Source organism: Emys orbicularis, chromosome 25 (genome assembly GCF_028017835.1).
Source record: "Emys orbicularis isolate rEmyOrb1 chromosome 25, rEmyOrb1.hap1, whole genome shotgun sequence".
NCBI classification, from domain to species: Eukaryota; Metazoa; Chordata; order Testudines; family Emydidae; genus Emys; species Emys orbicularis.
The window spans coordinates 865,022-888,475 of record NC_088707.1 but is presented as its reverse complement, the minus strand read 5'-3'; the positions used below and the strand labels follow the sequence as shown (position 1 = coordinate 888,475).

Here is a 23,454-nt window from a genome sequence, read left to right as displayed (position 1 = left end):
TTTCTATGGAGACAGTCAATGGTTGCTATAACAATTTGCGTTTACACTTTGCAGCAACATACTACGCAGCCATTAGTCACTGACTGCTCGGAGGCCAGAGAGGCGTTGCCAGAGAAAAAGAACTTGATTTGGAATTTGGGAAAGGAAATATAACAACCAGGTGAGAAAAGCAGGGCTAAGATTGGAGGCAGCACGTTTAAGGTTACACAGTCACACCTGGGAGAGGCTGGCTATGGCAGGTGCATATGATTCACAACCCAAGGTGCTCACAGTCCTAGAACTGGCTTTAAAAATGTATCATTCCCTTAATGGGGATGATGGCAGGGACTGAGCCGTCCATTCCCAGGTCCCAAAAGGGTTAGGGGTTAAACCACAAATTCACAACCTGCAGACAGGTCTCCTTGTTTTAGTTTTCCTCTTTTTTGGGTTCTTCCTTCGGCAGTTCAGGAACTAGGATGACTTTCCCAACATTCTTCTTCTCTTGCATCTGCCTCATGGCATCTGCCACCTAGAAAGAAAGAAAAGTCCCATGAGAAGAGATCCACACCACACCTGCCTCGCTGTACTGCTCGGGAGGAGACGCCAGCTCAGTGGTGTCCGCACAGTAACGTTTTCATCTACCGCATAACCACGGGTCAGCAATCACTGTGCAGTCACAGCTCCCGCACAACAGAGAATGCTGGGTAATTCTGGGCAGCTGTCCCATCCTGCCTCAGCAGGGGAGAGCGCGCTCAGAGCACACGGGCAGTGCACTCCAGGGCGTCCCACTGAACAGAGAGCCGGGAGGAAGGAGGAATAGGTCCAATCGGTTACACTGGCACCGCTAGGGCTTCTTGCGACACAAACAAACTGCCAAAACAGCTACTGAGAGACAGCCTGGTGTCAGGAAGGGAGAAAAGCATTTAGCTGCCACAGGCAGTGGGCAAAGGCCATACAGTACCATCAGTCTGAAATCAGCGGGGAGATCTGCTAAAAACGTACAGCACATTCTAGCCCCCAGCGCCAGCCACGCTGTGTCAGGGGTGAGCCATGTCTGGAGAGGAGAGCGGACAGGGCCATCGGCACACCTTGCAGGGACATCTCATGCTAGCCACAAGGATCCTGCTGCTTTGAGCCCCAGCTGGAGTAACCGGCAGTACTGCCGAGTCCAGCCGCCCTATGGTGAAGGCTCCCAGAGCATCAGGCTCGGACTGTTCCAGCTCTAGTCAGTTTGGAAAGCCCAGAAGAGGCAGTTCGCCTTCAGCTCCCTGGAAGGCTCTGTCCTCGTCACCATGCCAAGCAGACATGCTGACGAGACGCTCGTGTTCGCCTGCGTCTGGCTGGAGCACAGTGCTCCCTCATGCACAAACCCACTGGGACGTGCCAGCTCATTACAAAGTGCATGCCCAGATCAATGCAGGCAGAGCAGAAGCTGTTGGCTGGTAATGCAATCAGAGTCCCATTAGGAGCTGCTCTTTCCGGCAGGAGGAGATCAGCACAATGATGCCCAGGCAGCACACGCCTCCTGCCAGAGTTAATTTAAACAGACTGCAGGTGAATGGGGAGAAAGGGAGAGCAGGGTCTGAACAGCCAGATTGGTCACTGTGCTGGCTGGAAATGGCCAGCGCTCCTTAGACTTACTCCAGTTTGTCTTTTGGAATTCTCTCCTTTCTCCATTAACAACCGAGGCCAGTTCCTCCAAAGAGACGCTCCAGGGTCTGGGTCAGAGTCAAGAGCAGGGGAGGGCGATTAAGATGTTTTACCAGGTAACTAACTACCTGGTAAGCACCTGAGTGTCTCTCCGGCTCTGGAAGGGTCTCCCAGCTGCGTCCCCAGACCTCACAGAACTGCCCTCAAAGAAGGGCCCACTCCACAGCACTTCCCAACACAAAGCCGGCAGCACGGTCTTAACATCTAGCAGGCACTTCGGTTGGGCAAACGTCTCCCTCACCTGCTGTCGAGTCAGGGCAGGCTGGGGAAGTCCCAGGACTTGACAGGAAAATGCTACTGGTGCATGTTCAGGGCCACCATGCTGGGTTCTAAATTGGGTAAACAACCCAGCCCTGCCTCCGCTCTGTGGCGTGGTGTCTCCATCTACGGAGCTCAACCTGAATGCTTCAGTGAGACCAGGCACAGGCCTGAAGCATGTACTGCTCCAATCAGTGCTTGGGGCCAGAAGCCAATCTGACACCAGCGGCTACGAGCTAATGCACATGCTTTGCTGGCAGCAAAAGGGCTACAAATTAGCATCGGAAAGAGAAATCTGCTCCTTCCTCCAGCGAGGCCCCTGCCAAATCCCAGTCACCACACCCCGGAGACTGGCTGCTCCAGTGTAGCGAGCACTACGCTGGCCCTTTGGTGAGACTCGGCTACGGGAGACAGAGTCCCATCTCTCTTCTTTAAGCCCTTTGCACCTCTGTAGTTTGGGCCTAGGTTACTTGAGACCCTTTACAGGAAACTCCCCCCCTCTCTTTTGGCTTCTGCTGTAGAGACCTCAGAAGCAGCTGTTCTTTCTGGGTGAAGGGGAGTAAGTCACCCAGCTCTGCTCCCCACTGGAGGAGTTCTGCCCCTGGCTGGGCCTGAAGGGCTAACACACCTCCAGGCATTACTGTCCATTCACTGACAGCTGAGATGACTCGGTTGGCCTCTGCCCAACACCTCTGAGGCAGCCTGGACAGTTACGCTCGGAGAAGCACAGATTTTCTGGGCCCCTCTGAGCTCGGGCAGCCTGATGTGCTTAGACAGAAATCAGAGCTGTATCGGCAGGCTCCAGAAGCTGCTTGGTAGAGTCCAGAAAACTCCTGAGACTTAACCCCTGGCCCCCACGATGCTATTGGCCAGCAGCTTTCGGGTAGGAAAGCCACTCCCGGCTGCCTGTCTCCCAGTGTAGATTCTGGCCCATTCTGCTGGAGGGGCGCACAGCTCCCTCCAGCTCCCTCCTTTACTGCTCCACACCTCCTCAAGGTAGAGGAGGATTATGCAATTCTAGTGTACAGGTCTGTTGCATCTTAGGCGCATTGAACATGTGCGATTTCAGCTTTACGCGGTCGGCAAAAACAAAAACAAAACCCCCAAAAGAGAAAAATAACAATTTAAATACTGTTTCTGTAGTGTGGGCGATTCCGCCCGCCATTACACTCAATGTAATTTTGACTATACGCGATTTTCGCTTTCGGCGCTGACTGCGGTACGTAACCCCAGCGTAAGAGGAGACAGACCTGTATGCCAGAAGCTGACAATCTCGGAAAAGCACAATGGGCAATAGGATTAACAGAGCCACCAGTATCTCCAGAGAAAACACCATGTGACTCCAGTTTAGCCAGACAATCCCCTGCTCTGGGCTGACACAAGGAGCTTAGGGAGAGTCAGCAGCCAAGTGGTCATTCGACTACATTCCAGAGACCTTATGCATCTCCTTTGAAGGCAGACTTGATGAAAGGACTTTTAACAGCACCACAGCACTTGTCCCAGGCTTGGAAAGGAGTCAATTTTTTTTTTTAAATGTTGCTTCAGTTGCAGATAGATTTCCAGTTCAGTGTCAGAGTGACTCTAAAGTCTTTGCAGTTGTGTTGTGAAACCAAGACATGTTGTGGCAGGCACTGTGCCCCCATCCCAGCTCAGCTTCAAACCCAGAGTCCCATTCGTTATCAGTCGTGTGCACCCCATGCCCAGCTCTGCAGATGCCCCTCAATCCCGACCCACAGGACCCCTGCTATCCTGGTCCTGGTCTCTCGCTGGGAAGCGGTAAAGATGTCAGCTCTTGTCTCAGAATTCATTGTTTAACTCTGGACTAGGTCACAAATGGGGACAGGAAACCAGTGCAGTAATTCTCCGCCATCCTCCAGCCAGGCATTGTTTTCTGATCCTCAGGTCTTTTAGGGCCCTTTACAATACTTGGGTTTTGGAATTTTTCTATCGTGCTATTAAAAGCCACTCTGCAGAGCCGTCCTAGCAAACTATCGCTGTGCTACGTGACTGAGCAGGGCAGGGCAGGGTCTGCGTCAGGAGAATTCTCTCGTTAGCAATACTGGTTTGAATCCATCTATTACAACACGCGGGATTTAGTAGAACGATCTAGTTTCGGAAGAACTCCCCCCACCTCAGAGACAGATCAGGGTGGAGAGCCCAGAGTCTACAGCAGAATTTGACTAGACATAAGGATGCACCAAATGCAGAAATGTGTAGCAGCCGTTTAGGAAGCCATAGTCTCACTTTGCAGCATCTCCACTTTGTTCTGCTGCCTCAGTTTCCAATCAGCAGAAAAATCGGAGGGTGAAGCAACAAAATGACCCACCCACCCACATACAGTTTCCTCTCTAATTACTGAGCAGAGACTCAGTGCAGTCTCTAGTGTAACAGGCACAGCACATGTCCCACACTCAGTGTGCAGCGCTGCTGTCTGTAATTAATCAATGTAACTCAGCCCTTTGGCCCTTTCTCCGTTCACAGCTTGGGAACGCCTTGAAACTCTCAGTCTGAAAGGCATTTAAAAAAGAAGAAAGCGACTTAATTCTCTTGCTCCTTGTACGTTCAGTGTTCCCCTTTCCCGCTGAAATGAGCGTGTCAGGTACCAGCCCCTCTCTGGAGGGAGGACACATTTGCTGGTGAAGTGGAGCGAATGTAAGCGAGGGAGGTCTCAGGAAGTTACGCAAGTAACAGCCCAGGGGAACTGCTGGCCGCGCATCTGGGACACAGGCTGGGCCTTCGAGTGCACAGGCTGCACCCACAATGCGCAGCCAGGGACTGGGGCAGGTCCAGAGCCGGCTCCAACGCTCCCCACACCAAGGATAAGAGCATCCAATACACCCACAACTCCCGACGGTAAATACAAGCCTGGGCACACTCATCCCACGGCCACTCCCAGCTCCCCCTTTGTTTTCTGCAGGGCAGCCTGCGCTGCCGCGGCTGGGAACAAAGCTCCTCCTTTACCCGGGCTGGCTGCTTCAGCAGGTCTGAAGAAAAGGAACACAGCAGCCCCGGGCACAGAGAGAGAGTTACTCTGCTAAGGGGAAGAGAACCAGCATGGGTGCTCCCACTCAGAGCGAGGAATCTGCATGACACATACTCAGCAGGATACGCCCCCTTCTCCCCACCCTCCCCCCAGAGAGAAACCACAGCCTGTGCCAGCCCAAACCCAGTGAGGAGCATGTAGGAGCCAACAGCTGTCCAGTGAAGTCAGTACATTGGCCTCTTCCCCAGGACTCTGCCGTCCACCGCTGCAGCGGGGTTCCCCTGCTCCCACCCCAGGGATTCCGCGGCCCCAAGGGGACTTTGGGGTTAAGCTCTCTGATGTGTACGTTCACCCCCCAATTCTCCCTCTCTCACACATCTCCAATGAGCTGCAGTTCCAGGCTCACCACGCATGGACCAACAGCAAATCAGTCATGCAGACACCGAGCACATTACCGAGCCCCTAGAGGCCTCCCGTATCTTACTCCAGATTCCCCCAGGATCTCTGCTGAGATATCACTTAGCGCTTGGCACTCTGTGCTCCTTGTGTCCCAAGGGCTCCATTATCACTCACAGCCACACCTGGCTCTGACACTAGCAATCCAAGCGGAGTTCCTGCTGGCAGCTCTCTGCCTGGCAGAGGAGATTGATTCATCCTGTGAACAGCAGCCAGCTTTACACCCCAGGTGCTGGAACAAGGGGTGCTGCTTGAAGTGGTTTCCATCATATGCAGGGTTTATAATTTGGTTCAATGGCCCTCAGCACCCTCACTATAAAGATTGTTCCAGCAGCCCTGGTTTACCTGCTGAGTACAAGTTCCCTAAACAAGTCAGCGTCTCCTGTAATCCTCAGTGCCCCAATTTAAACCCATCCGAGAGGCTCCAAGCTCCAGTCTCCATCCTTCCAGTGTGGACTGGGGGGGGAGGCAAGTAGAGGCTAACGCACTAGGAGACTCCCTGCAAGAGAAAGGGACGATGCTCCTTAACCAGCCGGAGCTTTTGGGGAGCAAAAGGGCTGGATGCCTTCACCTCTGGCCTAGCTTCCAGGTCTCCCAGGGCAGAGCAATTATTATTTGCATTGTGCTAGTGCCCAGCCGAGGATAAGGGCCCCACTGCGCTAGGCACAGTACACACAGTTCCTGCCCCAGAGAGCCGGCCGCTCCAAATCCAGTGGAAACCAAAAGGACACTGGGCAGAGAGTGCTGAAGGCTTCAGCCATGTAGTTCAGATGCCAGTACCCAGCCAGTTCCGGTATATGCTGCACCGCTCTTCTCTGCATGAGCGCACTGCCGGGGGGAGAGTGGTGGTCTTGTGGCCAAGAGACTGAACTGGGTTCATTTCCCAGCTCTGATGCTCCCAGTGTGACCCCAGGCCAGACACTTAATCTCTCTGGACCAGTTCCCCGCCTGTGAAATGGAAATAATAATATTCCCTTCTCCCGCCCTTTGTCTGGCTTGTCTATTTAGATTATAAGCTCCCTGGCTCAGGGACTGTCTCAATGTGTACACGGCACAACACAGCCCATCTTGGTTGGGACCTTGACTGCAAAACAAAACCAACCACAAATCCCAGAGAACACGACCCGGAACTCTGCAGAACCCAGCTAGGAACAGGAGCAGCAGCGTTCTCTCTTACGGAGGCTGCCAGCCTGCACCGCGACTCGGACTCACCTGCTCAAAGGGCCATACGGAGTCTATTTTGGGTTTGATTTTGCCCTGGTTGTACAGGCTAACCAGCTTGGCCACAACACCCCCAATGAGCTCAAACTCTTCATCCATGTAACCCAGGTGGTAGCCGCACACGGCTTTGTTGAGGTGCAGGAGCTGCAGCGCGTTGATACTGAACTGGTTCCACCATGTCTTCGCCATGGCCATCAGGTTCTTCTTCTGCCCAGTGAGCAGGTTGGCCACCCCTAGGAGGAAGTCAAGGCCACAGTCATGCTCAGAGCTCACAAAAGGCTAATAATGCCTGGTGAAGAGCACCTAGTGCACCAGATCTAAGACAGCTCAGAGAGCACGGAGTCCTCACTCCACCTGCATACTCAGGGTCAGGTAGGGCCAGGATCTACCAAAGAAAGGCAGAGGCAAATCGCCTTTGAGTGACGGAACACAGACCCCTTTTGGCCAGTAGACGTGCAGGGTCATTGCTAGAGTAAGTATTCAAAACCTGACCGTTTCGTATCTTAGGACAGGCAGCGAACGAACACAGCTAGATGTAGGTGCCAAGCCAGTGAGACTGGTACAACGGCAGAGCACTGCTGAGGCTAAAATGCAGCCAGCCGTGTTGGCCGAATCCACCCAAGCCAGGGTTTCGGAGCCTGGCCCACTGTAATGGTTAATCCTGCCAGAACACTCTGCAGTCCACACAGTGAGGAGGCCAATGCAGGGACGGAATGCAGTCCGCCTGAGATTCCTGCATAGCCGGTCAGGGGCTGTGTGAGGGCTTTGTCTGTGGGGACAGAATCACAGTGTTTTGCAGCTGGAGAATGGAGAGAGAAGTATTCTGTAGCTTCAAACCGCGTCACCCACACACCCCACAGAAGAAAAGTGAGCTTCTAGGAGTGCTACACATTAAGTCAGCCTGAACCAGGATCAACTCACTGCAACTGATCCCGTGTGTGGGACACAGATCCCACTTCTCCCTGCGTGTGTGTATTCAGACTGGGAAGCAACTCTCTTTGCAGGGGAGATGTGATAGGTCAGCGTATGGAGTGGGGTGAATTGCATCTCTCGGGCAGGGAGAGGGGACAGGAACCTAACTCTCAAACTGAGACGTGAGCAAACCAAACCCCCAGCAGGAATCCGGCTTTCTAATGCACGTGACACTCCAGACAGAGCAGATACTAGAGCTCAGGCTAATGTGGTAACCAGCCACGGTGGGCTGCTCTCCCTCAGAACCTGGCTGGAGGAAACCAGGACGAGTGCTCTCATGCAGAGCCACCCTCCCCCGCCCCAATGCATGACTCCACCCTGCAGGGAATCTGGCCTGTTCACATCAGCTGTTCAGTAGATGCATCATTCCCTCATACTCACCATAGGTTATGAGTTTGCCCATTGGCTTCAGGAGGTTGAATGCTTTGGAAGTGTCCGATCCTCCCAGTGGATCCAAAACAATATCGACTCCTAGAGAAAGTTTGCACAAAGAGTAACAGGCCGTTTCCTTCCATTTCCTGAGGGACAGACCTGTAGCGGGGTAGGGGAGCCCCATCCCACCCCGTCCTCCCCACAGTCGCTCACAGTACCTTTTGGGGAGATTTTCCGGACTTCCTCCACGTAATCCATGCTCCTGTAGTCAATTGGGTGAGTGACCCCGCTTTCCCTGAGGGAGTCGTGCTTGGAGGCAGAGGCAGTGCCAAAGATGGTGACGTTCTCCACCGTCTTGCAGAGCTGAATGGCGGCCGTTCCTACCCCCCCTGAAACAGGCGGCAATAGGGGAATTAGAGGAGCGGACAGGAAAGGGGCATAGGAGACGAACCAGTCCCTGGATGTGCTGCTGCGCCCCCCCCTCCCCCCCCCCACACACACACCCCGACTCCACACCATAGCTCAATCTCAGAGTGAAGGATGTGTCTGCGGTTCAGAAAAACTCATGCTTTGAGCCTAAGAGAGCTTGATGGCCTCAGGCTAACTAACATGGCCCTGGGATCTGCCACCTCACTACAGTGCTCAGGGCTTTAATACAATCAGACCCATCTGATTTTACAGTGTGGCATCCAACAGGCCAGGGTGTGGACAGAATCCGCCAATAGCACAGTGGGATATTTTGCCAACCCAGCACCTGTGTAGCTGATCTGTCTAAGCCTTTATATCAGGTTTGTCACCCCTTTATCCAAGTCATCTCCCCTCCCAGCAGTTGGACTGGCCGTTCTGAAGCCAACTGCCCATGGGCTGAGCCCCGTCGGAGCGTACGTTACCGGCAGCCATGTGGATGAGGACGCTCTGGTTGGGTCTCAGGTTCCCAAAGTCAAAGAGGATCATGTACGCCGTGATGTAGTTGACCAGAAAGGCGGCCGCTTCCTCGAAGCTCATTCCGTCAGGCATCAGGTAAGTCTGATTGGCTGGGACAGTCACGACTTCCTGCCAGAGCCCTGCTCTGGCCAGCACCATCACCTTATCACCAACCTAAGGCCAGAGAGAGAGTGGAGTGGGAGGGCCAATGGTGGCATGCACTGGGTCGGTGGGGAGGTCGCACACAGCATCCTGGGCATCCCAGTCTGCACTTAGCCCACAGCACCAGTTTCTTTACAGACACAATGCACAGGTGTCCAGTGCCTGGACTGCTCCTGGTCTCTGGCTGGGAATGCCGAGACTCTTCTCCACAGACTCAATACGTGTTTGCCGTCCCCTAGCCAGGTTCCCTGGCACGAGGTCCGGCTTTGTGCGACACACGAGATGGGAAAAGGGAGCAGCAAACTTCTGGAATTTAGTTTCACTTAGAACATGAAGCTTGGGCTGAAACTTGAGGCAAGGCAGGGAGAGGGTTGGGGAGAATTCCCAAACAGGGACCAAGGAGCAGTCCAAGGCTTAGAGCCATTCTGTGACATCTGCTTCCCTTTGAGAGTTACCTCTCTAACAAGCGCCTTGTCCACTTGAAGGCAGCAACGTCTCGGGACTTTGCGATCTAGTGACGTAAGCATGAAACCAAAAGTAAGAGCGCTCCAATAGTTGTGATTACAGAAGAGCACCCCAGTGGAGATAATATGCACTTTCTACTTTGCCAGACAGCTCAGAAGACTGGCGCATGGACTCTGTTCAGGTTTTCTGTTGGCTCCTAGTGGCACGGTGGTTGGTGTAAAACTCCCTAGGGCAGGGACCAGCCTGATTGCTAGCTCTCAAACAATAACAGGATATTCAGCATTTTAAGGATGTTGAAATGGATACAGGCACTGTGCGGAAGAGCCCAGCAATGTAGCTGAAGCTGTACCATGCATTTCTCTGCAGACAGTTGCAAATTCCACTCTGGTTCTACCACTTCTGCAGAGATTCCTGCACTGGTTTATACACGTGGCAGTTCTGACTCCTGCAGGCATTGCAGCAACATCACTGCTCTAAGCAGCACAGAATTTTCCCATGAGGCAGGCCAAAAAAGAATGTGAAGAGCAATTAGCAAAAGACTCAAAAACTATCAGCAAAATGTTTTTTGAAGTACATGAGAAGCAGGAAGCCTGCAAACAATCAGTGGGGCCACTGGAGGATTGAGGTGGTACAGGAGCACTCACGGAAGACAGAGCCAATGCAGAGAAGCTCAATGAATTCTTTGCATAGGTCAGGGGTGGCCAAACTGTGGCTCATGAGCCTCATGCGGCTCTTTTACCATTAAAGTGCAGCTCAAGGGGCCCTCTCGCACTCCCCCCATTCTCCACCTACCAGACTGGAGGTGGAGCTCGGGACCGCTGCCTTGCAGCAGGGTGGTGGGGTAGAGGCTTCTGCTCAGCAGAGGGGGCGGGTCTCGGGGCTTCAGCAGGAGCAGGGCTTCAGCCCCAATTCCCAACAGGCATCTCCCATGGGGCTGAAACCCCAAGCCCCAGCAGGTGCACCCTGGCTCTCAAACTTCTGAAGACTGTCGTATGCGGCTCGAAGGGTCAGGAACTTTGGCCACCCCTGGTAGAGGATGTGAGGGCGATTCCCACACATGAACCATTCTTTTTAGGTGACAAATCTGAGGAACCGTCCCAGCCTGAGGTGTCAATAGAGGTGGGTTTAGAACAAACTGATAAATTAAACAGTAATACGTCACTAGGCCCAGATGATATTCTCCCAAGAGTTCTGAAGGACTCAAAGATGACATTGCAGAACTACTAACTGTGGTATGTAACCTGTCATTTAAATCAGCCTCTGTACAGATACTAATGTGACTCCAGAGGCGACCCCGGCAATTACAGGCCGGTCAGCCTGACTTCAGTACCTGGCAAACTGGTGGAGACTGTAGTAAAGAACAGGATGATCAGACGTTGATGAACACGATTTGTTGAGGGAAGAGGCATTGTGCACCAGGAGACCTGACTGTGGGCGCCTAGGGGATGGAGCAGCCCCATGCGCACTGGGGCCAGGACCCGGGGCAGCGGGGGAAGTGGAAGCTAAGCCCCCGCCCAGGGGGCTGCTGGGGAGCCCTGCAGGTTCGGCTAGAAATTGCTTCCCCTCCCTACTCCAGTGTTTATCGGAGGGGTGGAGCGGCTCCCCCATGCCAGTGCGTAGGCACCGACTCCGTGGGTGCGCCGGGGCTGGAGCACCCACGGGGAAAAATTAGTGGGTGCTCTGCACCCACTGGCAGCCAAGCTCCCCTCTCCGCCTCCCCCGCCCCACCCTACCTCACCTCCTCCCCTGAGCGTGCCGCGTCCCCGCTCCTCCACCTACCTCCCAGCGCCTGCCACCGCCAAAGAGCTGAAGCAAGCTCCAGGAGGGGAGGGACGGCGCGGGGATTTGGGGAAGGGGTTGGAATGGGGGTGGGAGGGAGTGGGGCTGGGGTGGAGTCAGGGCGGGGCCAGGGGCAGAGGGGAGTTGAGCACCCACCGGCGCACGCAGAAGTCGGTGCCTATGTGCCAGTGTAGCGTCCACCTGGCACCGGCAGGGGCTCCAGGCGGCTTTGGCACATGCAGGGCTTGGTTCCTCCTGGGCAGCACCCCATGTGGGAGAGTCTTGGGCTTTCCCGGGGTGCTGGCCTGGCCAGAGGCGGCTGGGGAGGAAGGCGCTCGCTGGGCAGGCTGCAGGTGAGCCGAGTGCTCCCGCCAGGGACTCCGCACAGGGCTGGGAGCAGGACGCGCTCCACCGGGGGTTTATGGAGGAGCAGTGGGGATGGTGGTGGGTGAAGGGGCAAAGTGGGGAGAGGACAGCGAGGAGGGAAGCATGTAAAGGGTCAATGGATGGGCAGCAGAAGCAACGTGTGGGGCGGTCACATGGCCCCCCCATCCTTTCAATTGTGCTCCCCCCTATCGTCATTTATGAGTCACCTATGGGTCAACATGTTCATAAATGATCTGGAAAAAGGGGTAAACAGTGAGGTGGCAAAATTTGCAGACAATACTAAATTACTCAGGGTAAAGTCCAAAGCAGACTGTGAAGAGTTACAAAGGGAGCTCACTAGACTGGGCAACAAAATGGCAGATGAAATTCAATGTGGATAAATGCAAAGTAATGCACACTGGAAAACATCATCCCAACTATACATATAAAATGATGGGGTCTAAATTAGCTGTTACCACTCAAGGAAGATCTTGGAGTCTTTGTGCTCCGTTCTTTGAAAACGGCCACTCAATATGCAGCAGCAGTCAAAAAAGCGAACAGAATGTTAGGAACCATTAGGAAAGGGACAGATAAGACAGTAAATATCATGCCTCTATATAAATCCATGGTAAGCCCACACCTTGAATACTGCATGGAGTTCTGGTTGCCCATCTCAAAACAGAGATATTAAAAATGGGAAAAGTACAGAGAAGGGCAACAAAAATAATTAAGGGTTTGTCTATACTTACCGCGCTGGTTCGGCGGCAGGCAATCGAACTTCTGGGTTCGATTTATCGCGTCTTGTCTGGACGCGATAAATCGAACCCAGAAGTGCTCCCCGTCGACTCCGGTAATCCTGCTCGGCGCGAGGAGTACGCGGAGTCGACGGGGGGACCTGCCTGCCGCGTCTGGACCGCGGTAAGTTCGAACTAAGGTACGTCGACTTCAGCTACGTGTACCTTAGTTCAAATTGGGGGGTTAGTGTAGACCAGGCCTAAGAGTGTGGAATAGCTTCCATATAAGGAGAGATTAAAAAGAGTGGGACTGTTCAGCTTGGAAAAGAGACGAGTAAGTGGGGGATGCGCTAGAGGTCTACAAAATCATGAATGTTGTGGAGAAAGTGAATAAGGAAGTGTTATTTACCCCTTCACATAACACAAGAACGAGGGGCCACCCAATGAAATTAATAGGCAACAGGTTTAAAGCAAACAAAAGGAAGTACTTCTTCATACAACGCACAGTCAACCTGTGGAACTCGTTGCCAAGGGACGTTGTGAAGGCCAAAACTATAACTGGTTTCAAAAAAGAATTAGATAAGTTCATGGAGCATAGGCCTATCAATATCTGTTTTATATCCACAGACCATGTTTGGGATCGTGGATTGGATGTGGATACAAATTTCGTAATTGCGCAGGGCTCTAGCTATTAGCCAAGATGGTCAGGGATTCAACCCATGCTGGGTGTCCCTAAGCCTCTGATTGCCAGATGCTGGGACTGGATGACAGGGGATGGATAACTAATAGCAGCCCTATTCTATTCCCTTGGAAGCATCTGGCATTGGCCACTGTTGGGAGACAGGGCACTGGGCTAGATGGACCATTGGTCTGACCCAGTCTGGCCGTTCTTATGTTCATGGCTGAATTTGTTCGTGCGTGGACAGAGACTCCTAGGCAGATGGTTGCACTGGGTTAGTAAGATCTGTCTTTGGATACAGCATGCCCAACTTTAAAGCGCTGTTCAGTCCAGCACAGTCATCTGCTTCATGCGCTGATTGCATCACTGTTCATTCTGAATGACTGAGAGAAGGTTAAACGTGCCAGACAATTCATGCCTGGTGCCTTTCGACTACAGAACGAGGTGCAGAAAACTGGCATGGTGTCAGTATTACCTGGCAAAGGCTTGGAGCTCCGAGATGTGCTTCAGGGTGTTATTTATGGAGTGCCAATACTAACTGCTCAAGCAGCTGCTCTAGCTGTGACACAATAATACACTTTGGGAATGTGGAGTTACCAATCACCAGAACCCCAAAACCATCCCAAATGCTGGCTGCTATCGGAGTCCCAAATGAGGCTGTGAAGGGGATACTCTAGGACAGTGGTTCTTAACCTTTACTGCAGCCTGCACCCCTTTGGTTCTCAAAATATGTTCTCGCACCCCTTATCAAAAATCGTTGAAGTAGATCAGTTCTTTAAACCTAGATATATTTTTGTTTGTATATTACAGTAATCGTTAAAAAATGTATAATGTTAATAAATACATAGGTTTGATGAAACAAAGTAGTTGTACTTACGTGCCTGTGCTTAATTTGTGTTTTCAACGATTTACCTTCTAAAAAAATCTGGCATGTCTCGCACCCCCAGAAAGGGCATCTTGCACCTCAGGTTAAGAACCACTGCTCTAGGAGCATCAGTCCAGGGAGGGAGAGACTAAGAGAGCATTGCATTTTTTACCAGACTTTTTATATTTGAACAGCATGTGCAATGAGCAGTTCTAGATTCTTGATGCCTCAGATGTTTTCTGAAGAAGGATTTTGGGGAAGTAACTGAGCCCCTCTGAACTCTGCACTAAAAGAGGCATGTGACGTTTGTTATACGAGTCAGCTGATAAGTCACGAAGGCAATTTCCGTATATTTCTCCTCTTTTGGAAGTGATTTCGCCACAGAGTCCAACAGTTGCACCAAAACCTCCCTGCTAGGATGTCAGCAGGGAAGCCCGTGTAGAAGAGATTTCCTTCCATCGTACAGGCCTTTGCTTTAAGCTTCTGCTCTTAAAAGAAATCTCAGATAATGATAAGAAATATTTCAACATAAGAGCAGTTTCCAGGACAGTTTGTTAAATGGCCTGACCCTGCAAATCCCGAGGGAATCACAGCAGAAAACAACGGGGCTGCAGGTGAACTCAACATCAAAATGGAGTTTACATCAAGGCTGAAGGATATCAATAGAATCAGCTCTACTCTCTGATGGCACTGGAAGGGGGGTGGGCAGACATGTGGAATAACCACTGTATGAACCAACCAAATCTCCACAAACTACGTACACTTCTATCCGATACACAGGGGTGGCTCTATGTATTTTGCCGCCCCAAGCACAGCAGTCAGGCAGCCTTCGGTGGCATGCCTGCGGGAGGTCCGCTGGTAACGCGGATTCGGCGGCATGCCTGGGGGAGGTCCGCCGATCCTGCGCCTTCGGCGCCCCTGCTGCCAAATTGCCGCCGAAGCTGCGGGACCGGCGGACTTCCCGCAGGCATGCCGCCGAAGGCTGCCTGAATGCTGCCCTCATGGCGACCGGCAGGCCGCCCCCCGCGGCTTGCCGCCCCAGGCACGCGCTTGGTGCGCTGGTGCCTGGAGCCGCCCCTGCCGATACAAGAATCTGACGTTCTTCAAAGGTGGCTTACGGGTATGCACGTGTGGGGGGAGGGATAGCTCAGTGGTTTGAGCATTGGCCTGCTAAACCCAGGTTTGTGAGCTCAATCCTTGAGGGGGCCACTTAGGGATCTGGGGCAAAAATCAGTACTTGGTCCTGCTAGTGAAGGCAGGGGGCTGGACTCGATGACCTTGCAGGGTCCCTTCCAGCTCTATGAGATAAGTATAGCTCCATATATTACACATGGCAACTCGATGGACCGAATTCTCAAACTGTGCAGCCATTACATTCAGCTGCCACTCAGTAAACCCAAGTGCCTGGGATAATCTAAGAGCTTAAGTCTGTCCTGCCAGACACCTAAGGAGACCCTCAGATTTCACTTTGCTCTATAGTCAGGAAGTACAGAGGACAACGCAGTCCTCTCACCTCATGCCGAGCTTACTGGACCTCTGTGTAAGCTAGAAAGCGCGTCTCTCACCAACAGAAGTTGATCCAATAAAAGATGTTACCTCCCCCACCTTGGACCTCTCGTCACTTTAAGAGCACTGTGACACAAGACAAGATGTGTCTACACTGCAGTTCACCACCCATGGCTGGCCTGTGTCAGCTGATCTGTGGAGCTATAAAACTGCAGTGTAGGCCCAGGCTTTGGGACCCTCCTCCCTCGCAGTGTCAGCTAACATGGGCCAACCACAGGTGTTTACTTGCACCCATTTCAGTGTGGGTGTAAATCTATTCATCTTTCACATTTAGTTTTGCTTCCAGATGCACCAAACCCAAAGCCTCTCCAGTGAGCTGCTCTCATCCCCCCAGACAGGGAGCATCTGTTCATAGTGTGTCGGGAGGGGGGCCAGCAAAACCAGATAGCAGCATATTGGACAGCAGAGAGGCACAGCCGAGGCAGCGGAAAGGCTCATAGCTGTGTGGGTTTGGCATTTACACTTGAGCAAACTGAAATGTTTTCGCTGGGGGGAGGGGAGAGTGTAACGGAATCATATTTAATAATCAAGGTTTGTTTGAGGCTTTGGGAATACATTCCCTAGACGCGGCTGAAACGGTCATGACTCTGTTAGCCCAATGATAACAGGTGAAGGGAAAAAACTTGGCACGCCTGTCAATGACCTACCAAAGCTTTAACGAGAGAAACAGAACAAAGAGGGCGTTTCAGTCCTACGAAACTTCCAAAGATAACCGTGATCTAGAGAGTAACGCCAGAATCATGCTGCATTAGCCTCAGCAAGACCTCACCGCAGCTAACCTGCTAATGCCCTTGAGGCCTCGTCAGCATTTGCAATGGTTGTAGCAATCTCCTTCCACGCTGAAACCGGTTACAAATTGTGTTTTAGCTGTGTTCAGAAACAGCACGCAGGCTCCAGGCCTGGGGTGGTGGGGGAGAGCATCACGGGGGTTCTCGCTAACTCCAGTGAACACGCAATTTTGCTCATGCAAAACCTCATAAAAAAAAACAGAAATAAGAACTCCATAATCTCCCATCTCTCAAAGGCTGTCTGCCCTGCAAAACTGCCCTCATCTAGCTCTTACAGAATTTCAGATCTTGGAAACTGGTTCGGGTAGCAGCCAATGCACAGAGTTATTTTTTTCCTGTGATGTCCCGTCTATGCAGGCCAACAGCCATGTCACCCTTAGACAAAGGGCCTCAGCAGCTGATCTCATACTTGCCAGACTCCCAAGAAGATTCTCCTTTTAAATTAAGTTATAGCTAGACATTTCTTCCTGCCAATAAATAGCCTCCCCCCAACATGCTGGTGGATGCCTGAAACTGGTTCTGGAGACAATGTAAAAATCAGCATCACTGGAACTGCTTATCCCTGAAGCCTCCACTACTCCTGAGCCATGCATCTTTCATGCTAAAAGAAAACACAATCTTCCTTTGCTGGCAGGAAATCCTGTATTTATTTGGCAGCAGTGTCAGGAAAAAAGTGTTATTGATGCTCTGCATCCTTCACCTTTTACATGAACCCTTCTACATCACGCACAAGCATTTTCCACATACATCATGCACACACACGAGGGTTGAGCACACTGCCTACAGCTCACTATGGGATCACCGCGTGTTCCCTCCATTCCTGGGGACAGCAAGAATGACCCCTGTTCAAAACAGTCACGCAGCCAGCCTCAAGTTTACTAAACCGGGACACTTTTGTTTATTTTAAATTTTACTCATTCCACAAACTGCTGATGTCAAACAGATGCGTTCTGCTACTGCAATCTGCTCTGCTGAGAGCCTTTCATCAGCAAGTGGGTATGAGCAACATGTTTCACACGCCCTACGCTAGTGGTTGCACAGCAGTACATGCTAGGAAGAAAGCCAGGAGGGTACTAACTAAAAATAATAATAAAATAATTAATAATAATAATTAATGGAGATATCCCATCTCCTAGAACTGGAAGGGACCTTGAAAGGTCATCGAGTCCAGCCCCCTGCCTTCACTAGCAGGACCAAATACTGATTTTGCCCCAGATCCCCAAGTGGCCCCCTCAAGGATTGAACTCACAACCCTGGGTTTAGCAGGCCAATGCTCAAACCACTGAGCTATCCCTCCCCCCAGTACTACTTCTGGATGGGTGTCAGCCACAGGAATGGTGGTAATTCTAGGGTCCTATAACCAGTGGAGAATTTCAAGACCATCTTGGAAATGTTCTCCATTTAGTTAAAGTGAGACGAGACTCCCAGAACTCAGGACTAATACGTTATAGCACACTCAGGTCATCTGCCAGACAGATTAACATCCATTTAAACTCTTTGGGAGAAACTATGAGAACAGCAATCTATTAAATAAACCTGCTATTAGTTGGCGAGGGGTGGAAGTGTTTTAAAAAACACCAAACTGATCTTTAAATGAAATATATACTGTATATTGTTCCAGAGCGGATCTAGTACGTTAATAGTAAGCTATTTTTATTGCAGTAGTGCTTAGAGGCTCCAGAAATCAGGGTCCCTTCATGCTAAGGACTGTACAAACACGTTGTACAACAGTCCCAACCTTGGTCTGTCTAGATTGTAAACTCTTGAGGGCAGGGAGGAAAGGAATACAATATAGCAGCTTAATTCCTCAAAATGAGAGCAGGACAACAAGCAGATGACTAATCTGCACTGTAATCACCTGCACTAAAACTTAAAGACCCAGAAATGAGGAAAGAACCCATAAAATGTGGTCTGAGAGACATCTGCATTTTCCCAGCAAAAGACTCATTTAGGTAGCTTAAAAGCAGATGAAGATCTGTGGTGGAGATCATTACAGTACTGCCAAGTATTCTAATGCTCAAACAGCTTAGCTAAGGCGCTTCTCCTTTTCCCTGGATTAAGCCGTATTAGATGCATCGTCAAACTGCACAGCTGTTTATTATACATCTCATAATTATCAGAAAGAGGCAGATATATTGTCCCCTGCAGCACATCCAGTTCTGAAACATCATTCATTCAAGATAACGTCCTCCTTATTGTAGAACGGTGCACCTGACGGCAGCTACAGAGTGTTGAGACAAAACATCCCAGTCAAAATAAAAAACAACCAATTTGTAATCAACAGTTCTGCCAACCCTAATTTGAAAGCTTCACGCCTGCACCTGAACAAGTCACCTCTATAGCACACCTGTGTTATTATAGCAGCCAACCATCTCTAGTGACTCATCCTCAATGTGCTAGTTACAGTGGGAGTGGAGCAGGCAACCATTCAATACAAGGATCACATATATTTAGAAAAAGCTAATTAACACAAAATCTTTGTTCTACTATTGAAGAGCTCTTAAGTAACATTCATCAGTGAGCTCTGCCCATAAAGACAATGACATAGAGAAACTAGCCTCCAAGATTGATGTGTTAATATGATCATCTCCATAGACTGCCTTTGTTGCACATATGCTGCATTTAATAGCACATAAATATGCTTTTAATGGAAGCTCCCAAATCAGAGTATACAGCTTTTATTTTGAAGACAATTTTGTCGCATGAAAGTGTGATGTCTCAGCACATATGCCAAGTGCTGGATTTACAACTCCTAATGAGATTGAAATTCTTTGCAATTTAAATAGCAATTCACTAAACCGATTTCTACAAAATGAGACCTCAAAGCAGTTTAATTTAAATCCAGCTTCATGGGAACTGCCCCACCCTGAGTGAGCGGATACACTTTATATTTGTAGAGAAGCAGTCACAGACATTCAGTCCAGCACAGGTAATAGAGGCTGGCTGGGAACAGTTTTTTCTTTTTGTAACAGTGACGATAAAGAGAAACCATCTTTGCCTAACACCTGCTGAGAAAAGTAATACTGGGACAGTGTAATATAGAAGAACATAAGAATGGCCAGACCGGGTCAGACCAATGGTCCACCTAGCCCAATATCCTGTCTTCTGACATTGGCCAGTGCCAGATGCTTCAGAAAGAATGAACAGAACAGGGCAATTTATTAAGAGACCCATTTCCTACCGTCCAGTCCCAGGTTCTAGCAGTCAGAGCCTTAGGGACACCCGGAGCACATGGATGTGTCTCTCACCATCTTGACTAACCGCCATTGTTGGATCTATCCTTTGTGAACTTAACTAGTTCTTTTTTGAACTCAGATATACTTTTGACTTTCACAATATCCCTTAGCAATGAGTTCCACAGGTTGACTGTGCGTTGCACGAAGAAATACTTTCTTATGTCTTAAAACTGCTGCCTATTAATTTCATTGGGTGCCCCCTGGTTCTTGTGATATGCGAAGGGGTAAATAACACTTCCCTAATCACTTTCTCCACCAGTCATGATTTTATAGACCTCACCCATATCCCTCCTCAGTCGTCTCTCTTCCAAGCTGAACAGTCCCCGTCTATTTACTCTCTCCTCATATGCAAGCTGTTCTGTTCCATAGTAATTTTTGTTGCCCTTCACAAGATTATCCTCCCACTATATGTTGTGCACAGACCAGAGACCTGTTTTCCTGCCTTGTGCTGAACGACAACCATGTTTCTTTATTCAGCTCAGGGAACAGATATTGTACAATCACAGACAGGTCTAGCTTCCGCTAGTTAATGTGACCACATGCACGAGGAGAGGCTACGACAGGGCTACTACACAGTGTTCAAGGGTTAAAGGGCATTACTTTTATGGCCAGTATCAGGGGCCTGAAAGGATGCAGTTTTACCTGGTGACAGAACTGCCAGGACTTGTTTTATCCCTATGTTGCATCACACAATCAAGGGACCTCACTTTCTGAAGGCACCTGGCTAGGAAGTGCCCCCCTCACCCAGGCTATGGGGTTATTAGCTGATTTATCAGCATCTCCCTTGTCCCACTGTCCTCCAAGGGGGGGGGGGGGGGGTTGAGAACCACTGAACCAAACTGTAAACCCTGGATATACTGGACACCACTTCAAGCCAGGGGTGCCTGCCGCAGCCCCCCCATCCCCTAGATCCAGCACCTGAGCTGTCTGCAGACATTTAGATGGATCCTGACATGCCACAAAGTGGGGGTGCCCACAATTCCCCCATACAGAGCCCCAAAGCAAGGGGGCAATTGCCCCAAACACCCCCAGCCCCACATGGACGGTGGCAGCGGCCCCTAACACCAGCCGCCCCTCGCTGCAGACGCGGGCGGAACCCAGCGGCGGGCCCGGGACGAGCCGGGGCGGCCGCTCCCGAGCCCCCCGGCCGCATGCGCACCGCAGCCCCCATTGTTTCCCGGCCTCGGAGGGCACGGCCCGGCTGCCGCCCCCGCCTGGGAGCGGGAAGGGCGGAGCGCCCCGAGACCATCAGGCGGCCACCAGCCCTGGGCTCGCCTCCCCCGCCCCCGGCTCGCCTGCCCCACCCCTCACACCCCCGGCCCCGGGCTCGCCTCCCCCGTTCCTGGCCCCAGGCTCGCCTGCCCCGCCTCCCACACCCCCACGCCCGGACTCGCCTCCCACACCCCCAGGCTCGCCTCCCCCTTTCTTGGCCCCGGGCTCGCCTGCCCCGCCCCTCACACCCCCGGCCCCAGGCTCGCCTCCCCCTTTCTTGGCCCCGGACTCGCCTGCCCCGCCCCCCACACCCTCGGGCTCGTCTCCCCCGCCCCCCAAGCCCCCACGGCCCCGGGCTCGCCTGCCCCGCCCCCGGCCCCCATCTCACCTGGCGGCCGGTGACCCCCTCGCCCAGCGCCAGCACGGTGCCCGCGCACTCCATGCCGGGGGAGACGGGCGGCGGCGGCAGTCGCTCGTACAGCCCCTGCCGGGCCAGCAGGTCGGCGAAGTTGAGGCCGCAGGCTCGGACCCGCACGGCGAGCTCCCCGGGCCGCGGGCTGGGCTCGCCCCGCCGCACCTGCACCTTCACCTTCTCGTAGCCGCCGAAGCCCGAGAGCACCAGGGCCCGGTACTGGGACTCCGCCGGGGGCGCGTCCCCGCCGCCCGCCGCCTGCTGCTCCGCCGGGGGCGCCTGCTCGGCGGGGGCCGGGGCCGGGGCCGCCGCTGCCTCTTCCCCGGACATGGCCGGGCTCGGGTGGGGGCTGGGCCGGGGTGCGGGGCGGGCTCGGAGCGATCGGGGTGCGGGGCGAGCTCGGAGCGGCGGGGCCCGGGGGCGGCGGACGGGGCGAGCTCGGAGCGGCGGGGCCCGGGGGCAGCGGACGGGGCGGGCGGGCGCAGGACACCGGGCAGCGGCGACTGGACAGCTGCGAACAGCTGGGCTGAGCTCGGGTCTGCGGGAAACCCGGAGCCGGAGTCCGGGGCGTGGCTGGAATGAGGGAAAACGTGGAAGGCGGCGCACGGAGCGGAGCCAGCAGCTCCCTCCGCCGGGCGCGGCGTCTCACGCAGAGAGGCAGGGGCTGGAGCCAGGACTCCTGGGTTCTCTTCCCCACACTGGGAGTGGAGTGGGGTCTAGCGGGTTAGAGGACGGGGAGTCAGAACTTAACCCACAAGTAAGGACCCCAGTGTCAAACCCAAGCTCCCAGAGACGGTAGCCAAAGGCCAGTAACAAGGTGGTCTCATAAAATGCAAATTTGAACAGTGAAAGTCTTTAAGGATGAAACAGTAGCCAGGGTCCTGCTGCATTCCCCATCCCTGCAAATGTTACATCAAACCATTGGATGGTTTTCTAAAAGAGATGCTCTAGTTCAAATAATCTGGATTCAGACCAAATCATGGGACAGAAACAACTTTAGCAACACTGGTGTTAATCAGCTTTCAAGGGATGGTGGGGAGACATCCATTCTGGTCCTCCTGGGCCTCTCCAGCAACATTCATCACTGTCCACCTTGAGATAGTGCTGTCCCACGTCAGAGAGGTGGCAGGGGGCCCAGGGGAATGCATCTCTGCCATTACACCCCATATTTATTGGGTACCACAAGGATAAATTGTCTCTCTAGTTCTGTTCAATGTCGACCATAGACCCACTGGTCAGATGAACTTGCTGATGGAGGACACCTCTTCCCCACACGTGCGTGCCCATGGTGCCCAGTGCTCAGATGAGATCAGCTCATGGATGATGAAGGACAGCAGGTTGAAGCTAAACCCAAGCAAGACAGAGATGATGCTGGTTGGCAGAGGAAAGTATTTTGAGGAGTTTGCAGCCATGGTGCAGTCTCATTTGGTTGAAGGTTCACACCCACAAATGGTTGATTCAGACCATAGTTCATAGAATCATAGATTATTAGGGTTGGAAGGGACCTCAGGAGATCATCTAGTCCAATCCCCTGCTCAAAGCAGGATCAATCCCCAACTAAATCCCCAAATGGCCCCCTCAAGGATTGAATTTACAACCCTGGGTTTAGCAGGCCAACGCTCAAACCACTGAGCTATCCCTCCCCCCCACGTTGAGGAGACTTGTAGATTCCTGATTAACATAAGAACAGCCAGACTGGGTCAAACCAATGGTTCACAGAGACTTGTATCCTGTCTTTCAACAGAGGCCAGTGCCAGATGCTTCAGAGGGAATTAACCAAACAGGGAAATTATCACATGATCCACCCCTGTCATCCAGGCTTGCAGTCAGAGGTTTAGAGACACCTGGATCATGGGGTTTCAATCATCCCTGACCATCTTGGCTAATCTTAGCTTTTCTGAACCCAGTTATACTTTTGGCCTTCACAACCTCCCTGGCAGCAAGTTCCACAGGTTGACTGTGTGTTGTGTGAAGAAGTGCTTCCTTATGTTAGTTTTAATCCTGTGCTGCCTAAGCTCTCATATTGCAGCATCCATCAGTACTGCTCTCTACTGTCTCTGGTTGGCTAGGAGACGCTGTCCCGTCCTGGCAAACAATGACCTGGCCTCAGTTAGTCATGCCTTTATCACCTCCCATTGGGACTACAGCAGTGTACTATACCTAGACATGATGTCTTCAGCGCCAAGGAAACTCCATATAGTACAGAACACGGCACTGTGTCCCTTCAGCAATGCTGGCTCCTGTGAACACATCACACCTCCTCCTCTGCTTCCTGTGCTGGCTTTTCATAGAGCAGCAAGTCAAGTGCAAGGTCT

General features: G+C 52.2%; 1 protein-coding gene across 1 annotated transcript; it reads right to left on the bottom strand.

Moving 5' to 3' along the window:
- Positions 1-406: 406 nt before the first annotated feature.
- On the bottom strand, positions 407-21,469 carry VAT1 (vesicle amine transport 1). Its single transcript, XM_065422727.1, has 6 exons — positions 21,116-21,469; positions 8,842-9,049; positions 8,170-8,340; positions 7,961-8,050; positions 6,599-6,840; positions 407-508 (listed from the first exon to the last, which is right to left on the bottom strand). The coding sequence occupies exons 1-6, from the start codon at positions 21,467-21,469 to the stop codon at positions 407-409; spliced, it is 1,167 nt and encodes a 388-aa protein (XP_065278799.1).
- Between the last annotated feature and the right edge of the window lie 1,985 nt (positions 21,470-23,454).

Bases quoted from the DNA above. Each gene is read 5' to 3' on its own strand.
- VAT1 (XM_065422727.1), bottom strand. From the start codon at position 21,469: ATGTCCGGGGAAGAGGCAGCGGCGGCCCCGGCCCCGGCCCCCGCCGAG. The intron at 8,341-8,841 runs GTAACGTACGCT...CGCCTGTTTCAG, and splicing joins CCTCATCCACATGGCTGCCG to GGGGGGTAGGAACGGCCGCC. The intron at 509-6,598 runs GTGAGTCCGAGT...CTTTCTTTCTAG, and splicing joins CCGTATGGCCCTTTGAGCAG to GTGGCAGATGCCATGAGGCA.